A 19,694-nucleotide genomic window follows, 5' to 3' on the forward strand; every position below is an offset into this window, starting at 1 on the left:
TGCAACAATGAATGAATGGAAATCCAAAGTCTCTGTAAACTTTCATTAAAATTAATAATAAAATATTAGCTGTTTTAACTATTGCTGTTTTAATAGCCATGCAAGAGCGATATGATAGCACTAATTTCTACTGCATATTTTATCACTCATTATCATCAACTAAGAACCAACTCATAGTTCGCCCTCCACTGGGTTTCCAAGACTGTAAATAACATTGGAGGAGGTTGCTTACCTATCTCCCAAGGAACCACTGGTGGATTTGAACTGCCAGAGAGGCAAGGCCTTTGGGTTGGTAGTGCAACTCCCTGAAGGTTAGACCACCAGAGATATTTATCCACCATTCTTTGGATTATGTTAGATGTTTTCCATAATAGGTTCAGTAATTGTTAATATTTTACCATACATACTCTTGCTTCTTGATAGATATGGATATAGATTTATTTTCTGAGCTATTTAAAAGTAAATTAAATCTATCATGACACTTTACTTCTGAATTATTCTGCATGTAGCTCCTTAAAAATTCTTTTTCATTCTTATGTAAATTTTAAGTTGGTCTAAAGTCTTGATTAAGTTCAGGTTAAATATTATTTCAGACACAGTCCCATGGGTGATGCAGTATATTGTATCAGATAGCTCTCTTTCTATTGTTAGGCACCCACCACTGGTAGCAAAGGGGAATTCTAGGTACTCAGTGGTAAGAACCTGCAATGCAATCCCAAAGGCTCATGGTTCAAATGCACCAGCTGCTCTGTAGAAGAAACACTGTGCAATCTTCTCTTATGAGATTTGCTACCTCTGAACACCCACCATAGGGTCACGCATGAGTCAGTTCCAACTTGATGGTTCTCAACAACAACTGGTGACACTCCTTTTAATTGCTGAGTTCATGTGGCAACTTCTAGATATATCCATTATAAAAATGCATTTCACAACTTACATTTAGCAAATATTATGTGAAATGATGCTTAGACACTGAAATATGCTTTCCTCAATTATTTTTCACCTAAAAGATTAATATTATTTGCCTATAACATACAAATTATTATATTGAAAATGTTTCTTGAGTCACTATGGGTCATGATCTATTTGAAGGCACTAACACAAGATATACTTATTTTAAAATTTTAAATGTCTGTGACATTTTAGCTGAAATATTAGGAAGAGCTCAGTAACGATGCTCCTATGCTGACATATTTCACATTAAATTTACCATTAAAGAAAATTGCATCAATCTTTCCAAGCCTATGGTTCTGACTCACAGTGACGCTGAATCAGGTTCCAACGCTAAAAATCTTTACAGGAGGAGACTGCCTATCTTCCTCTCATGGAACAGCTGACAAATTTGAACTTTGAACTTTTAGCTAATATTATGCTACATTCATTGCTATCAGATGAACTTTAGTGAATTTTATGTTGAAAAACAAGTTTCCACAAAGTTAGACCCTTCCATTGTTAAAGAAAATCTGGGTCTGTATTTCCCTCTGTTGGTATTGTTGGTTTTATTAAATATATAAAAGACTGCTGTAAAATTAGTACTCTGTGTGTATGTCTTTTACATATTTATATCTCTTACTATAATATATATAACAGGTTAAATATCTCATACTAGCCCAAGGAGGTGCGTCTGATACAGGCCATGGACTTCGCAATCACTTGTTGTGCATCAGAGAGTTGGACAATGACTAAGGAGGACAGAAGGAAAATTGATGCCTTTGAGCTGTGGTGCTGGAGAAGAGTATCGAGGGTACCATAGACAGCTAAGAAAACAAACAGATTCATCCTGGAAAGGGTTAAACCGGGTGGCTCGTTGGAGGCAAGGATTCTGAGGCTCCGTCTAACATACTTTGGACATGTTGTAAGGAGGGACCGGTCCTTGGAGAGGGACATCATGCTTGTGAGGGTGGAGGGACAGCATAGGAGGGGAAGTCCCTCTATGAGGTGGATTGATTCAGTGACTGGGGTAATCGGGATGGGTGCGTAAGAGACAGTGCAATTGGCACAGGACAGAGCACAGTTCAGGGATGTTATACATAGGGTCAATATTAGTCACAGGCAACTCAATGGCACATAACAACAACAACATCCACAACATCCCAAGGGGAAAGACCAGCAAACAAAATCTGCTATGTCTATAGGATATAATTCAGTACATGGAGAACAACAATGACTTTCTAGTCACTGTTCATTGCTATCCAGAGGGCATCAACTCAATATATTCTATAAATCCTCATATAGAAGATTTCTCCTTATGAAAGTGAAAGCAATGAAGGTTATATTTGGAAGTTTGGAGAAGGTCTAACTGAAAATTATGGATGTTGCATCATCTCAAACAGATAAATAATAAAATACAAAGAGTCCAGATGAAGTTATTTGTACAGAGTATGATGAATATGCCAAAGCTTAAGGAGCTCGGGTCATATAGACTGTTGTGTGTGGCACTACTAACCAAAAGGCCTCTAGTATTAGTGGTTCTAATCCATTAGTGGCTTCATGAAGAGAGATAGACAGTGTTCTCCCATTGGAGCCTCAGAAACTTAATATAGGTTAGTTATTAGTAGGAACAGACTTGACTGCCATGAATGAATGAGAGTAACCATTACCAAACACTATCATTTAAGGAGTGTTGGAAAAGATAAAGTGTTTGTGGAGAAGTTATTAATTCTGTATTACACACATATTAAAAGTAGGGAATATGGACAGAAAATCTGGAAAGCATCTTTTTTAAAAACATATGATAAAATGACTTAATTTTACAACTGGCTGCCTATAAATCATTTAATGTCTAATGGTCACTAAATTCGGAATAGTTGACATGTTGATATATGATTTGTGAGGGTCCACTTCATGTTTTTCTAGCTCTAAATATGCATGAGTCTACGACTCAAGATTTCTTAATAGCAAGAAAATTATTTTCCATCTTATGAACACTGAAGTACAGAAAGTATTTATTTAGAGTAAATTTCCACCTTCCTCAAGTATAATATTGTTAGAGAAAATACGCTTTTACCATTTTCAAATGAAGTCAGATAAATGTTCTATCACTTCAGGGTTTTTTTTTTTCATTCTTAGTTATAGTGTAACCAATCATTCAGTAAACGTCTCAGAAGTAAAATATAATTTAGTCCTTGTTGCCAATGTAGTGGAAGGGCATACAGTCTTAAATAAGAAGACATGGCCTCAGACTCTCATGAAGTCACAATGTAATGAGTGTAATAGGTGCATAAAATCACTGGCTATGATGGTTCCTTTCATTGGTTGCAGGTGAATTCACCTCAGTTCAGACTCTGATTTTGCAGTTGGGGCACAAGACTTTCTAGACTTCTTCCAAGCTTGCTAAATACTAAGTAATGTCTTCCTTCATTACAATGTATTCCATGCCTCACATAATGATAGCATATCATTCCACAAAATACAAAGAAATACCAGAAGAAATGCCTTTGAATTAGTCTTCCAACACCTATGTGGTATGCAAAATGGCTATTTTGTGTTAGAGTTTGACCAAAAGAAAGGGATACAGGACTAAGTTTAAGTTAGTAAAATTTCTGACTTTTAGGTTTCACTCACTTGTTGCCAGAAAGTCAGTGTCTGATGCTGTAAATTACATGGGAGGAGATTGCCCATCTTTCTCCCACAGAGCTCCTGGTGGACTTAAACCACCAGAAAGGTGTCACCTTTGGGTAGGAGCAAAACTCCCTTAGGACTATGCCTCTAGAGCGCTCTTTTTATTTTTCTGTTTGTTGGTTTGTTTGTTTGTTTTCATTTATGTTTATTTCAGTACTGTCCAGTGAAAACCAAAATGTAGGTTGAGCACGTCAAAATTAAAGTTAGGTAAATATACAGTGCTTTGTATTGATTTGTTAATTAATGCAAAATATTAATTAATAGATGATTTGGCTTTGGGGGAGGGTCTAATAGCAAAAGGAAGAATTTGGAACTTCCTTAAAATTAATGCAATGTAACTTTCTGTACCTACAATGAGGCCAGAAGGATGACTAGTGAGAACTGAGAAAAAAATTTGTTAAACCCTGAGACATTGGTGAAAAGTTTACTTAATTAGACTCTCTCATAATATTTCAAATAAATGGTGCTTACTTTCTTCACTTCTGTTGATTTTGTAATAACGTTCTCATTTTCAGAGTGTTCAGTCGCAAAAGTTACGTATGTCTTACAGCAAGAAATTTTTTTTGCCTCAAACATTTACTTATTTCATGACAAAGATTTAAATGAATTTCTGTTTTATTATTAGTGATTTGAAATGTTGTTTTCCCCCCTCACTAGAGAAATATTAAAATAAAAATGTACAAATTAATAGTTGGTTTTCTTTTAAACATTTCTTCTTGTAACTGAAGATAATATGTAAAAATGGAACCTAAACACATCACATATTTTCAAACAAATGGAGTGAAAACAGATGATTGTCTTAAAAATTGTTTCATATGTTTAACTGAGTGTTTTAGTTTATCTTTTCCCTCTTTTATTTGATTAGTCTGAATAGGTAAAGATACTTCATTTGTGGCAAAACTTAAATGGTATAATTGTTAAAAAAAGGACGGAAAATGTTTCCTTTCCATTCCTTCCTATTGGGGTAATTTGAAATGTCCACTTAATCAGCTGTACACAGAAATGTTACCAGGGTAGAATACTTTCTCAGTTTTACCACTTCCTGAGTTAAATTGACAGTTCACATAAGATAAATTTGACAAGGGCTATGGCTGGTGACGAAAGGATGAAAAGAGAAATAAATGAATATATTTTCTTTTTCATCTATAATTATTTTTTTTCCATAGCAGGTTAATTACATGACATTTGAGGTGAAAAAAGGGAAGACAGGGAGTTGGAGTGTGTAAATATATTATATGCAAAAAAAACCACAAAGGTAACTAATTCATTGAAGCTTATTTATCTTCCCTTTGCAATATTTCTAAGTCTCCACTGGATAGCTGTGTGTAAGACAAAATATGTTGACCTAGCTAAGAATTAGAGAAGCGATGGTCATTTTTATCTTCGACACAAAATTAATGACCCTTGTGATGTTTTCAGAGAGGCATTACCCCACATACTCACCACCTCGTTCATAAGTGACACTTTTTTCTCCTACTAAATAGCTGTGCTTCCTCATTCTGCAGACCCTGAAATCCTCTGTATATACTATTTAAGGTGATAGAAAGCCGGCAGGACATCACAACTTGAATGGTCTATGCCTCTCTGTTATTTGAAATAGAAGGCATACATTTAGGATTTTTTTGTTTGTTTTTGCTTACCAATAGTAAAGATATAGGCAGAGTTTTTAATCATCTAAAACACATAGATACAACATATGTAGTGACTGAGTATGAGAAAAAATCTAGTCATCATGTCTTTGGAGATAGATAATCAGATACTCAGCTTGTGGGTATTGGCACCTAAGTGTTGTTATCCTTTGCCTGATGTCTGAAATTTTACATAAGAATATTAATGTGAAATAAGAAAAACCTAAAAAAAGAATTTTCTACTTAAAAAAAGACTAGATGAAAATACTTATATGCATCATGATGATACAGAATATCTAGACATTTAGTCTTGTTTTTAATATCCAAAGTTAAATGTCAATTTACTTATATTTTAATTTCAGTAAATTTATCTCAATCATCTAAGATGATGAGTTATTTCCTTTAAAAAGAGGTGATGTTCTCTCCTTTTCTCCCCTTTCTTCCATCCCTCTAAGGGGAAAAAATATGACATTTTTATCCACCCTCCCTCTTATTAATAAGATCCTATGTTCCCCACACCCTTCCTTGCCTCCCCCTTCCTCAAATGAGGTACAGTCCCTTGAGACTGTAATTGCCAGGAGATGAAGCGATGATGGGGAGTGATCACAGTCAATAGCTTTGATTAACAATAAGGTTGAAAATTAGCAATGCTAGCATTCAGCCACCCTGCCCTCTCCCTCCTCCATATGCTCCCCTCAGTCGGTGCTGGCGGCCTCGCAGAGGGCAGTCAGAGCCCTTCTCCAGCTTTGAAGTGCAGCAAAGGTGCAGGCAGAGCAAAGAATTAGGGAAATTAAAGAGACGGAGTAGAAATTGTAAACCATAATGCTGAGACCTTCGCAGGGCTTAGTGTGTCTCAGGAGGGGCGAGGATGAAGTGTGCTGTGTGTTGTCCTTGTGCATTTTTCTGTCACATGTGGATTTACTTGTATCTGGACATGCTGTGATCGAAATGGCAACTACTGTTACTACTGTGACCCCATCAGCAGCTCTGGTGTTGTTTCCTACAGACCCTGAAGACCTAGAAAGGGGGAGCGACAGCGGAACACCAATCCCCACCTCTGATAATGATGACAATTCGCTGGGCTATACAGGTAGAGTGACTTTTTCCCAAATACTAACTTCCATTCCTTCTAAAACCTGCCATCCGTCATCAACCACCTGTGTAAAATTATCCAATCATCCCTTCTTTCAATTAACAACCATAGCTGCTGCTTTCCTCATTTTCCAGAGTTCATTCTTCAGTTGGACAGTCATACTGCGGGAGTAAACACTTTGAGAGAAAGGCATAAAGTATAAAAACAGCATTTATTCTTGGTTTTCTACTTTTAATGTAAAAGAGGGATCACCATCTGAAACTTAGAGATTGCTCAAAAGTTTACAATTTCATATTTTAAGAATTTAGTATTCAATTACACTACTGTGGGGGGGGGGGAGTTCACCCGTTGATAATCTGGTTTCATTATTATTTGAGCATATTTATTTTTGTTACATTAGTAGTTACAGAAAGCAAAGTCCTAACAAGATTAATGCATATCATAGTTACCAGCTGATATCTCACAATTGTGCTTTCATGACCCACTACCTTATCCGGGAACGACTTCTGAAAAAATCATGTATAGATCAGCATGAAAAAAAAAAAAAACAATTTCACTAATTGAATTTGATAGACCTAATTACCATAGACATAGCTAAGAAGGATCACTCTGAAAATATTTTGCAATTTCTTAGTCCTAGAAAAGAAATGTCATAAATTATGTCTAACCAATATAACTGAAACTATAAATATGAACAAAGAATAAAACACATCCCCTAGAACTCATTGAATCAGATTGTGATATAATGATATAATAGAGGTCTAGTTGTAAATGTTGTTGTGTGCCATCAAGTAGCCTGCCATTCATAGCAAACCTACTATAGTTCTGAACCCTGTCTTATCCCAAGCCAGGCTAACTGACGACAACACACCTACCCCATTAACCCATTTACTGCGTCCATCTACCTCACCTGGGGTCTTCCTGTCCTGCACTGTCCCTCCACATTTCCAAGCATGATGTCCTTCTCTTTTCATTAGCACTTGTTCACACTGTTCTCTATAGACTCCACTAGTAGATAGTGGTGTGTATCTGTGAGTTGAGATTGTTGGTTGTTAGGGATAATAGAGAACTTGTCTATGTCATTGCAGTCTTACGATGTGTTTAAGGAAAGAATAATAATCCAACTGGACACATTTCAATCTATAAATGAGATTATAAAATATAAAAGAATAAATGAATCCTTTGTTTCAGATGTATAGTCACTGTCAGCATTGAAACATTGCTCTTAATTTCTTCCCTCGTCTGCACAATCTCAGATTTAAATGTTTCTTTTATAAATGAGGTAAGATTTATTACATATATTCATTTCCTTCTTACAGAGAGCATTCTCACTTTGCTCCTTTGAGAATGTAGTTTTAGAATGAAGTTTAAAAGACAAAAAAAAAATGAACACTACTGGTGGTAAGCTGATTGAAAGTCAGCATGATACTTTGTCAGAAACTTAAACTTGTAAATGTCATTCTTTCACGTTGTAAATATGGAGAAAGTTGCTATTTTTTTAAGGAGTCAAAAGCAGTATTCTTTCTCATGAGTACCCTCTTGTCCCTTTTGCCCACCCACTCTAACCAACTGCATTGTTTTGTTACAGTGATAGGATTTACTCTCTTTTATCGGTTTATTAAAAATTATACACAGTCAAAACATGATGTACTATTAAGATAATTTACAAAATAATGCATCTAAGTGTAGATGTGACCCTTTTAATTTTCTTTCTCTTACTTATTCTTCTCCCCTGTTGGATTAATCAGTGATCAGGTTCCTGCTATTAAATATATACCCAAATTAGTTAATGTGAGGAGGCTAAATTATAAAATTGTCTTTATATTCTGCAAGGGAATTCATTAAAGCAAAGTAATTAAATGCCAAAAGACTGGGAAATAAAATTCTGAATACTCTCCTCTCTGAGATTTTAATTGTTCATTTGTTACTCTGTACATTTTTAAAGTAAATAATTGATTATCCAAAAACTGATTTCCTACTGTATGAAATAACTGCTATTTTCATTCCTTTCATTGGCATATTGTATTCTGGCCATTATTTTTACTTACTCAACTTTCACTTGAAAGTGTTAAGAAACCAAAAAATAGAAAAGTACTATGGTAATAACTTATAAAGAGCTGCCATTAAATATGGAGTCAAATTACTAGGGCAAACCTTTGCTTGAAACTGTCCTTAGATTACCTTTCCATGTAGGTTGTATCTGTGCAAGTGTGCATGTAAATTGTCTTTACAGTGATAAAAAAAAATTGAATTGATTGAATCTCTAGAAGTAACTAACTTCAGAGAGATGTGAGATAGTCTATCTATCTAGTCAGCAACAGTTTTATATATCTAATGTAGAATTTAATACATCTAGAGTTTGGTACACATATTATAGGTGCCCTGGATATAGTAGCAAGAAAATTATAAGTAATAAACTGCAAATACTTATTAATCTAGAAAACATAAAATAAGCAAATAAATGATTGATATGCATTTTCATTAAAGTTAACAAAAAGATAAAAGATTATATATAAATACTGTATTTTCTGTACTATATTTCAAAATGATGATATAAATTACCATATATATGTGTATGTGTGTTTGTGCTCTAATACATACTGCTTTACTTCATTTTCTTCCTTGCCTTTAACAGTTACTATATAGATGTAAACGCATATACAGTCCCCCAAAAGCATCAGTTTATTACAATCAACAATCATATACTCCAACTTCTCCTTTCTTATAGACACTAAAAAGAATATTCTTTTCGTTGCAACCAATTTGTCATTACAACATCTGCTCTGGTTCTCAAACCATTTGGGACCATCACTATCAAATTGACCCATCAAACTAGAGTCTCATATCATATACTTACGTTTATTACTTTTATCGATGAGCTTGTCAACAAATAGCAGTGTCTTCAAACTACTTCTTTGCTGCTTAAAACTTATACCATTCTTATTTAAACTGGATAAGCAGTTTTATTAAGTGGACTAGAAAATGAAATAAATTAAAAGTAATCTAGTCTTTCAGGAAAGAAACAAATATTGATTTCTTTTTTCTCCCTCACTATCTCTAGATACAATACTATAAAGCCATGCAGTCTTTTAAAATATTTCAATGTCTTGCTTTCTAATCAATGAATGTAGAGCAATTTCTAAGGTGGCACTGTGGTACATTATTAAATTGAACTCGTGCATTATTTACAGAGAAGTGACCCATTTCCTGTTTAACCAAGCATGCCATAAATATTGAAGGTTATTTAACAGTTCACAGTATACTGCCTTTGTTGCTAGAACAAGTAAGATAGAGTTTCAAATCAGCAATTTATGGGGTCAGACCTAGATCACAAAGAGGCTGAATATATTATAATCAATTATTTTTGTTAAAGGAGTTTCTGAAGATAGCACATTGTTTATAGACTGCTACAAGTGCATATGGTATTTTGGAAACATGGAAAAATGGAGTAATGTGTCTAAGAATGTATAATGTATGTATGTACATAATCCATGTACAGACTTCTGGCAAATGCCTGAGTCAATAATACTAAATGTAAAGAAAAATTTATTGTTACATAAAAATTAAGGAAGGAAGTAGGAGATAAAAATATTCTACAGTTGTTATGTGCCATCAAGTCACCTGCAACTCATAGCGATCCTATGTACTACAGCTCTGAAGCCTGCTAGCAATTTAAATATGTTATAAAGAAATCTAACTTGATCCATATTTTTTTCTGAGTGCCAGAAATTTTATAAATTTGACTCATAATGCCAAAAATTTTTTTTCTTACTTCTGCATGCTGAATATAAGATATGTTCTTTATCCCTTTAGGCTTATATTAATGTTTTACATCTTCTATTTACCATACTGTAATAGAAGACAGCTAAATTAAAATTCTAATTAAGAGGGAGCTCTAGTGACCTAGTGAGTAAGGAGTTACACTTCCAATTCAAAGGCAAGCAGTTCAAATCCACGATCAGCACCAGGGATGAAAGATGGGCAATCCCCTCCTATGTGAGTTGCTCTTGTGTACCATTGAGTCAGACCCGTTCCATAGCTGACCCTCAATCAGGGTTTCAGAGGCAGTTAATCCTGCTAGAGGAGACTACCCATCCTTCTCCTGTGGAGCTGCTGGTGGATTCGAACTGCATGCCTTCAGGATTGTAGCATAGCTTCTTACTTTGCCTCTGGAAGGTCAACTATGAGTCTGTTCCAACTCAGTGGAACATAACAAAAACGGTATCTTAAAACTGAACTGTCTTCAGAGTTGTCAGTCTCAAATAAAATTAAACTGCAAAATGTTAGAAATTGTAGAATAATTTTAAATAGGAATCATTGAGAAGCCAACACTTTAACAACACCTAGCAAAATTTAGTTACAATTCAGTTGATAAGGAGGGGGGATTACATGATCTTTTTTTTTTAAAAAAAAGGAATGCATCTGTAAGAAGATAACTTGTTTAGAATGTTTTCCTCAATGTGCACAAATAAAAAGTCCCAATGTTTACCTCCTAGTTTAGAATCTTAACATATTAACTCTTAATTTATGGTAACACTGACTTTTCTATCCATCTAGATTCATAACTGTATAGTTTTATAATTAGAAGCTAACAGAAATTTGATCGCTTTGTGTGAGTTTTAAAAACTATGTTGAAAATAATAAGGATTCTCTGTTTATAATTGCTTCTTATATGCAAAGTCATTTTTCCAATCATTTGACATATAAGAACTCATTTTATTCTCATAACAACTCTCTCAGGGAGACAGTATTAATAGCAACTGTTCCTCATGTCTACTTTAATGCTCTAGAAAAATCATATTCTCAAAGAAATTGTATCTTTTTCAACTTCCTGGAGTCTTGGATTTAAATGAGGTTGTGTCTCTAAACTACATTTAAACACTTGATTGGAAATTAAATAGATCAGCCATGCTCCTTTTATAAAACAGCACAGTTCATGAGGCCAATCAGTATTGGAGGTCTCCATGTATTCTCATCCCAAACTACATTATCACAGTAATTAATAATGGTTGCAAAAACAGGGCAAAGACTTTCTTTAAAACCAAGCAGGTCCCTACTCCATGTCATCATCTTTGAACCCATCTCTCCTGAACAATCTTTTTTGCCTTCTTCTTTCAGAGTCTTCTGAGGAGATCATCCTTTGTGATTATTTTAAACAATAGGCAGTACAATGTCTTTTGCTTCATCAAATTAAATGTTGTCTAATATTTTTCCATCTTCTCATTATCCTATTCCTTGTTAAATTAATTGTTGTCGTTTGTGCCATAGAGTAAGAACTATCTTATCGCTGGTACTCCAGTGGGTTGTCAGAAGCAGTTAATACCACTAGAGGAAATTACCCATCCTTCTCTCCTGGAGCAGTTGGTGGATTTGAATTATGTGCCTTAGGGATTGCAGTACAACTTCTTACCACTAGGCCACTACAACTAAGCAAGTAGTCTATATATGAATCTTCTGCCAAGCCAATTAGAGTACTATGATTGCTTTTCCTTATTTGTACAATTTTCTACTCTTATAAGTTAGACTTGACTCAACCAACAGTCACATTTTAGTGAAAAACTTCATTTTCTAAAGTTAGTAATTTCCTTTATCATTTTTTTTGTCCTTTTCTATTTTGTCATTTACAGAGTTGAGTACTGAAGTTTTCCTAAACATCTCTCTCCTGAAACTCTATAAGTTTTTCACAAACTAATTGCCTTCACTCTAAACTATACTTTTATTCCTCATTTGCTCAGATTTTCTGGTTTGTTCTTATGTGAAGAGAAACTGACATTCTAGAAACTTCTTGGGACATTTAGTATGAGTTAACTTTTTTCTTATTTCTCACATTTCTGCAATCGCTTTTTTATTTCCTGCACAGCACACTGAGACTTTGACTGCACATATGTTCCTTATCAGTTTAAAAGATATTTAGAGGTTGTGCTTTTAATATGTAGAAATAATTGGTTCTGAGACCGTCACCACTCGTTTTCAGAATTAAATAGTTTCAACAATAGACTCTGATAAAGATCAAGAAGATGGCACAGGATTGGGCAATGTTTTGTTCTGTTAAAGTGAATCACCATGGGTTGAAGCCAAACAAATGACAAGTAGCAATAATGACAACCTGAAATCAAACCTCATCAGGAATAAAAATCATCAATTCATCACATCATATGACTCTATCACATTATGCTAATCCATACTATTGAGAGTTTCTTTATTTTCCCTTGACTCTATATCAACAGGATATACTTTTTTATGACTAACCTTTCCTGATGATATATTCAAAGCAAATAAGCTGAAATCTCATCATCTCTAGGTATAAATGTTGTCTTCACGCAAGTTAGTTTACTTATAGAGACAAGAAAAAAGGATGGTGCTCATGGAATAATTGATTCCTAAAGCTTTCTACCAAAGTCACTTCTGCTCATTTAATTGGCAGAAAGGCACACGAACATACCTCATTTCCACCTAGTAGGGAAATGAAATCCCACTGTGGTACTTGGAGAAAGGGGAGCTAGGAATTTTTGATGAATAGCATTAATCACTTACTAGACTCACAATAGAAGATGCCACACTGTCAATTTGTCATCACTGTTAGGTGCTGACGAGCCAGGCCCCTACTCATAGTGACTTTATGTACAACATAAGGAAATCCTGTCTGATGCTGCCACATCCTCACAATCTCTATTGTACTTAAGGTCATTGTTGCAGCCATTGTGTCAATCCATCCTGTTGAGGGCCTTTCTCCTTTTCACTGACCATCTACTTTCCCTAGCATGATATCTTTTTCCAGGGACTGGCCCTTCTAATAACTTGAACAAAGTGTGTGAGATAAACCTCATCATCTTCACTTACAAGGAGGCTTCAGCGGCACTTCATCAAAAAACAGATCTGTTTATTCTTTTGGCACTTCAGGATATGTTCAGTTCACTAATACTACTATTCAAAAATATCAGTTCCTCTTTGTTCAACTTTCACATGCATATGAAACAATTGAAATGATGGTGGGTTCAGTCAGGGAAAGCTTAGTCCTTAGAGTGATATCCTATCTCTTATGCTTCTTTTAAAAAAATTATATGCATCCCTTTTTGCACATTTTCTTCCCTCCCCCTCCCTACCCTCTTCCCCAGTCCACTTTGCAATGCACTTGTTACAGATTGTTGTCATACATATAATACCTAATCATACATTCCATTTGAACCATTCTTCCCCTCATCTGTTCCAATGCAATCTTCATTATCCACCGTATTCCTATTCTACACACACACACATACACACACACACACACACACTGAATATCAGTCTAATTTTCTAACAGCAGTGTTATGCGGTATTTGTCCTTTTGTGATTGAAATATTTCATTCAGCATAATATCCTCCAGGCGCTACCAAGCCGAAGGTAGGTGATTTTAATCTGTGGCACTCAGGCTGGGTTCAAATTGTTTTCCTGTCAAACATTCTTCTAGGTGGTATAGCACTGGTCTGTGCATTGCTGTACTGAGGTAACTCATGGTCGCTGTGTTGCTGAACACTGGTACACTAATGTGCCAAATGTGGTAATGGTTACCCATGGTGGACAGTGTTTGCTGGAAGCAGGAGTGGCATCCACTTCAGAAATGGCTTGCCTCCGGAAACTCTATGTACAAACAGTGCTCAGGCCTTTCATTCATAGGGTCGCTATGAGTCATCTAGACTCAACGGCACCTAACAACAACAATTGTTTTTCATTGCTGCATAGTATTCCATTCTGTGAATATACTGTCGTTTTTCTAATCATTCATTTGTTGATGGGCACTTGGACTGTTTAGCATTTTGTATAAATCCTTGGCAGCAGATTTGCCAATAAAATAATTTTATTTCAAAGGTATCTTTCATACTTCAATTATTTATTTTCAATTGTTTTCTTATATCCATTGATATTTATTAATCCAGTTGTGAGGGGTTTTTGGGTTTTTCCCCCCCTTGTGTTGAAGTATAATCTATACTGAAGGATATAGTCTTTGAGCTTCATCAGTAAATATTTCAAATTTTTTTTTCTGCAAAGAGTCCTCTGATTCTGATGCCAATAATTTTTCACAGTCCATTTTCTCAGATTATTTGCTCAGCCTGAAAAATGAAATTTATGGTTAAAAGATATAAATACCTTTTGAAATAAAATATGGTTAAAACATACATCCCTACCTAGTTATTGGCTCAAAGAATGTACCAATTCTTTAAGGAAACAAACCCAAACCAGACCCACTGCCATTCTAACTCATGGCCACCTTCTCAACCCAATCAGGTTTCCAACCCGCAAATCTTTAAGGAAGAAGGCTTCCCATCTTTCTCTAATGGAATAGCTGATCTATTCAAACTGATGACATTTTTGGTTAGCAGCCCAATACATAACACAATGTGCCACCAGGACACATTTCTTATAAGATAGAACCACAATTTAATGAGACATCCAACTAGGACATAACTGAATATACTTAATATTCATTTGATTATTTCACTGTTATATTGTCAATCCATTTTTTCTGTTTGTGATTTAAAAATGATTTCTTTGGTCAGAAGCAATATTGTATGTCATGTTATGATATACAACAAAGCAATTCAGTGCATGCACAGAAGGAAAGTCTGATAAAAACATTTAGGGAGGTAAAAGAGAATAGATTCCTAGAACAGATATTCCAGAAAGGGCACATCACCACTCATGTCATCATAATGAAAGGAGTTCAGTGTCATTATATCCCCACCAAATTGACTGGATGAACTTCCTGTGCTATCAATGGATCAACATTACTCTATGCTGTATGCAGGCTGGTCTCTCCACAGTAGCTATAGTTATTCAGGTTTGTTAAAGAGAGTACCATGTAATTAAGCCCATACATTATCTCTATCCCTGCTGCCCTAGATGCATTGTTGATGAACAACAATGGAATGTTGGAGAAAGAAGTCAAATGACATCCAAGTCATACTGACATCTGTTCACTAAAAGTATTTTATGCAATTAATGTACATTTATAAATGTTCACACAAAATACTGATATTCTCAAACTCTTTCATTGTCTTAAAAGGTCCATCTCAAACCAGCATCCCAGACTTTCTTGTTACACATACTACCTGTTCCTTGAGCATCTCTTTTTAAAAACAGCAACCATGTAGCCAATTATTTGTCCAATAGCCACAGTTAATCTATATTCAAGACTCTAGATAGTTTATTCCAGGTAAAATTGATGATGTGGATTTAAAAAAAAATTATCCCATTCATCATGGTTGCTTTTTTTAGGGGAACTTGAAGTCCTCTGATGAGAAGTTCATTCACTAATAAAGCCAAATTTTAAGGATATTCATTTTTTTGCAGTAAAGTTCACTACTGTTCTCTGAAGCTCTGTAGTTACCTTCACTATTAGAACTTACCATTAGAATCAAAACACATTACATAACTGTACAATAGAATTTCCTGATGCATAAAACCCAAGTAGCAGAAAAATGGATCATTCAGACACTCAAAGTGATAACATTATGGATCAACTGGTAAATGGAATGGATTCGCTTACAGAAATGCAACATAAATTTCCTTCAAAATCCAAAAATACCAAATAAGCAGTTGCATTTGCTTAAAATTGGTGGCCAAGGGGCATGCACTTTTCTTTAAAATGTAGAGTATTACTGTAATATAACGATGTTGTTGTTGTTGTTATGTGCCATCGAGTTGCTTCAGCCCTAAACTCTGCTCTGTCCTGTGCCAATCGCACTGTCTCTGACACACCCATCCGGATTACCCCAGTCACTGAATCAATCCACCTCATAGAGGACCTTCCCCTCCTGCAGTGTCCCTCCACCTTACCAAGCATGATGTCCTTCTCCAAGGACCAGTCTCTCCTTACAACATGTCCAAAGTATGTTAGATGGAGCCTCAGAATCCTTGCCTCCAAGGAGCCACCCAGTTTAACCCTTTCCAGGGTGACCACAGCTCAAAGGCATCAATTCTCCTTCTATCCTCTTTGGTCATTGTCCAACTCTCTGATGCATAACAGTGATTGCAAAGACCATGGCCTGTATCAGACGCACTTTAGTCTCCAGAGAGACATCATTGCTCTTCAGTACTTTGGAGAGGTCCCTAAGAGCAGACTTTCCCATGGCAATACGCCTTTTCATTTCCTGGCTACTGGTGCCAAGAGTGTTGACCATGGAGCCAAACAAACTAAAGCTGTGAACAATCTCAATCTCTTCACCATCCATCCTGATGCTGCCAATTGGTTCAGTGGTGAGAATCTTTGCCTTCTTGACACTGAACCTCAATCCATATTGGAAGCTGCAGTCCTTGACCCTCTGTAGCAAGAGCTTCAGGTACTCCTCACTTTCAGCAAGCAGGGCTGTGTCATCTGCATAACTCAGATTGTTGATAGATCTTCCACCAATCTTGACCCCACATTCCTCCTCATAGAGCCCAGCCTCCCGGATAATCTGTTCTGCATACAGGTTGAAAAGGTATGGAGGTAGGACGCATAACCATACTTCTCAAAATTCATGAAGATGATGGGAAGAACCCTGAATTTTTAGGGATTCTTTTCATCCTCATGTACTGTAATGAATACATATTCCTCATCATTGCCTATGACATGATTACAGGCAGTCATGTACTGGACCAGAATGGTGTCTTGACATGGGAAAGGTAAGCTGATTGAAATCCTAGAAGAACAAAGACAAAGAAACAATGTGTTATTTGAGTAAAAGAGTGAATATGTGCTACTGTACCTTCAAAAGAAAGTAAAATTATTCTAGAAAGAAGAAACCAAATACATTTTCCAGCAGAGTGGCTACATTTAACGTGCCAGTATCTCTTTTGATTTTCTATGAGGAAATGATGACACTTCAAAGAGTCTTTGAAATTTAAATTACTGTCTGATTAAGTATATGATAATCATCATCCTTCTCCATAACCTATATCTCTTATATAGAGATAAAGATAGAGATAGATATTGATATAGATGATAGATAGATAGATAGATAGATAGATAGATAGATAGATAGATAGATAGCAGGTCAATTTAGTGGGAATAAGATTAGGATTAATCTCTGCTTTATTTTTGCAACAAAGCAAATTGTAATGTTAACAATCTCAATATCTTCTCTGCTTATTTTGATGTTGCCAATTGGACCCCTGGTGAGAATCTTTGTTTTCTTGATATTGAGCTTCAATCCACATTGAATACTACAGTCCTTGACCTTCTATAGCAAATGTCTCTGGTCCTCCTCCATTTCAGCAAGCAAGATTGTGTCTTATCCTTAATGCACATTGTTAATGGGTCTTCCCACAACTCTGAGGCCACGTTTCTCCTCACAGAGCCCAACCTCCCAAATGATCTGTTTTGCATATAGATTGAAAACGTGTGGAGAGATGATGCACCTTTCCTGCTCTCAAGCCATGCAGTGTTTCCTTCCTCTGTTCTGTCAACTGTCTCCTGTTCTAAGTATAGATCTCGCATGAGCTCAATTACATATTGTGGAATTCCCATCCTTCTTCTCAAGGTTAGCCACAATTTGTTGTGATAGCAGTGTTCCCTTGCTCTGTTCTGACGACTGCCTCCTGGTCCAAGTATAGGTTTCTCATTAACACGATCAAGTGTTCTGGGATTCCCATTCTTCTCAGAGTCAGCCACAGTTTGTTGTGACCCACACAGTCAAATGCTTTTGCATAGTCAATGAAACACAGATAGACATTCCTCTGGTACTCTCTGCTTTTGGCTAAGATCCATCTAATATTTGCTATAATGTCCCTAGTTCCATGGCCTCTTCTAAACCCAGATTGCATATCTGGCAGTTCTCTGTTGGTGTACTGTTCCAGTGGTTTTTGGATAATCTTCTGCAGGATCCTGTTTGCATATGATATTAGTGATACTGTTGAAAATTTTTCACTCTGTCAGCTCATCTTTTTTTTTTTTTAATGGGAATAAATGTAGATCGCTTCCACTCAGTTGGCCAAGTAGTTGTCCTCCAGATTTCTTGGCATAACCAAATGAGTGCATCCAGGGCAGCATCTATTTGTTGGTATATGTCACCTGGTTTGCCATAAATTCCTGGGGTTTTGTTTTTGCCAATTCATTCAGAGCAGCTCCAACTTCTTCCTTCAGCACCATTGTCCCTTGATTTTATGTTGTTTCAATTCTTCTGTGTCAGTCAATTTTTTTTGATACAGTGACTCTGTATATTCCTTGTATCTTCTTTTGATACTTCCTGGTTCATTCAGCATTCTGCCCTCAACATCCTTAAGTATTGCACCTCAAGGCTCATGGGATTAGGTGTGCTGGAGATGATATTGGTTTAGGATAAGGCAAGATTCAGAGGTATTATACATAAGGTTGCTATGAGTTGCAGATGACTTGGTAACACATAACAACAACTATCCATTGTATATCTCAAGTCCTTAAAATTGGTACTGATTCGTTCTGATTTTCTAAAAAAAATATGGGTTTTGTTTTTATTTAATATAAAATGGCAATTGTAAGGATTTAAAATTCATAATAAATGGAAAAAACATTGAAACTGTCAACAACTTCATCTTACTTGGATCCACAATCAACACCCTTGGTACCAGCAGTCAGGAAATCAGGAGATGTATAGAACTGTGAAATTCTGCCATTAGGAACCTCTCCAAATTAGTGAGGAACAAAGATGTCAATTTGAGGACTAATGTGTGTCTGATTCAGGCCATGGTCTTTTCCATTACTTGCTATATGCATCTGAGAGTTGAATAATAAATAAGGATAACAGAAAAATGGATATCTTTTAGCTGTGGTGTTGGAGAATAGTTCTGAACATCCCAAGGACTGTCTCAAGAATGAGCAAATATGGCTTGGAGAAAGTACAGCCAGACTTCTCTCTGGAGGCAAAGATGATGAAATTTCATCTCACATAATTTTAGTTACGTTGCTAAGTTCCTTGGAGAAGGACATGATAATTGGAAACGCAGAGAGTTGGTGAAGGAGAGGAAGACCCTCGAGGTAGATTGGCACAATGGCTGCTATAAAGGGTGCTAGTATGTGAGGAAATGTGAGGACAGCACAGTATAGCATAGGGTTCAGATCTGTTATTCATAGGGTCGCTATGTGTTGTACTCTTCTTGAAGGCACCTAACAACAATGACAACAACTACCGTTTAGAGATAGTTTATTCATTGTTGAAAGATTGAAAGATGGAGTTTCAGAAACTTTGTCATATATCCATGTAATAAAATCCCTTTATTTAATTGAGAAAACGCAGTAGTGTTCTGAATCTCTGGCTTTCAGCAATATCAAACCATCTGCACTTCACATTCTTCAAATTGGATATCCTGATTAGTAAATCTCTTTTAGGAGACTAGAAAGACAATTATATATTATA

General features: G+C 35.8%; 1 protein-coding gene across 1 annotated transcript in view; it reads left to right on the plus strand.

The window, feature by feature from the left end:
- The first annotated feature begins 6,197 nt into the window (after positions 1-6,197).
- The window catches only part of ROBO1 (roundabout, axon guidance receptor, homolog 1 (Drosophila)), a 752,594-nt gene continuing 739,097 nt past the window's right edge, over positions 6,198-19,694 (plus strand). The window contains exon 1 of the mRNA XM_006889823.1: positions 6,198-6,339. Coding sequence (XP_006889885.1) covers positions 6,198-6,339 — 142 coding nt within the window. The remainder of the gene's footprint in view (positions 6,340-19,694) is intronic.

This window comes from Elephantulus edwardii, unplaced genomic scaffold, assembly GCF_000299155.1.
Source record: "Elephantulus edwardii isolate Elephantulus edwardi_28Jun2011 unplaced genomic scaffold, EleEdw1.0 scaffold00081, whole genome shotgun sequence".
NCBI lineage: Eukaryota > Metazoa > Chordata > Mammalia > Macroscelidea > Macroscelididae > Elephantulus > Elephantulus edwardii.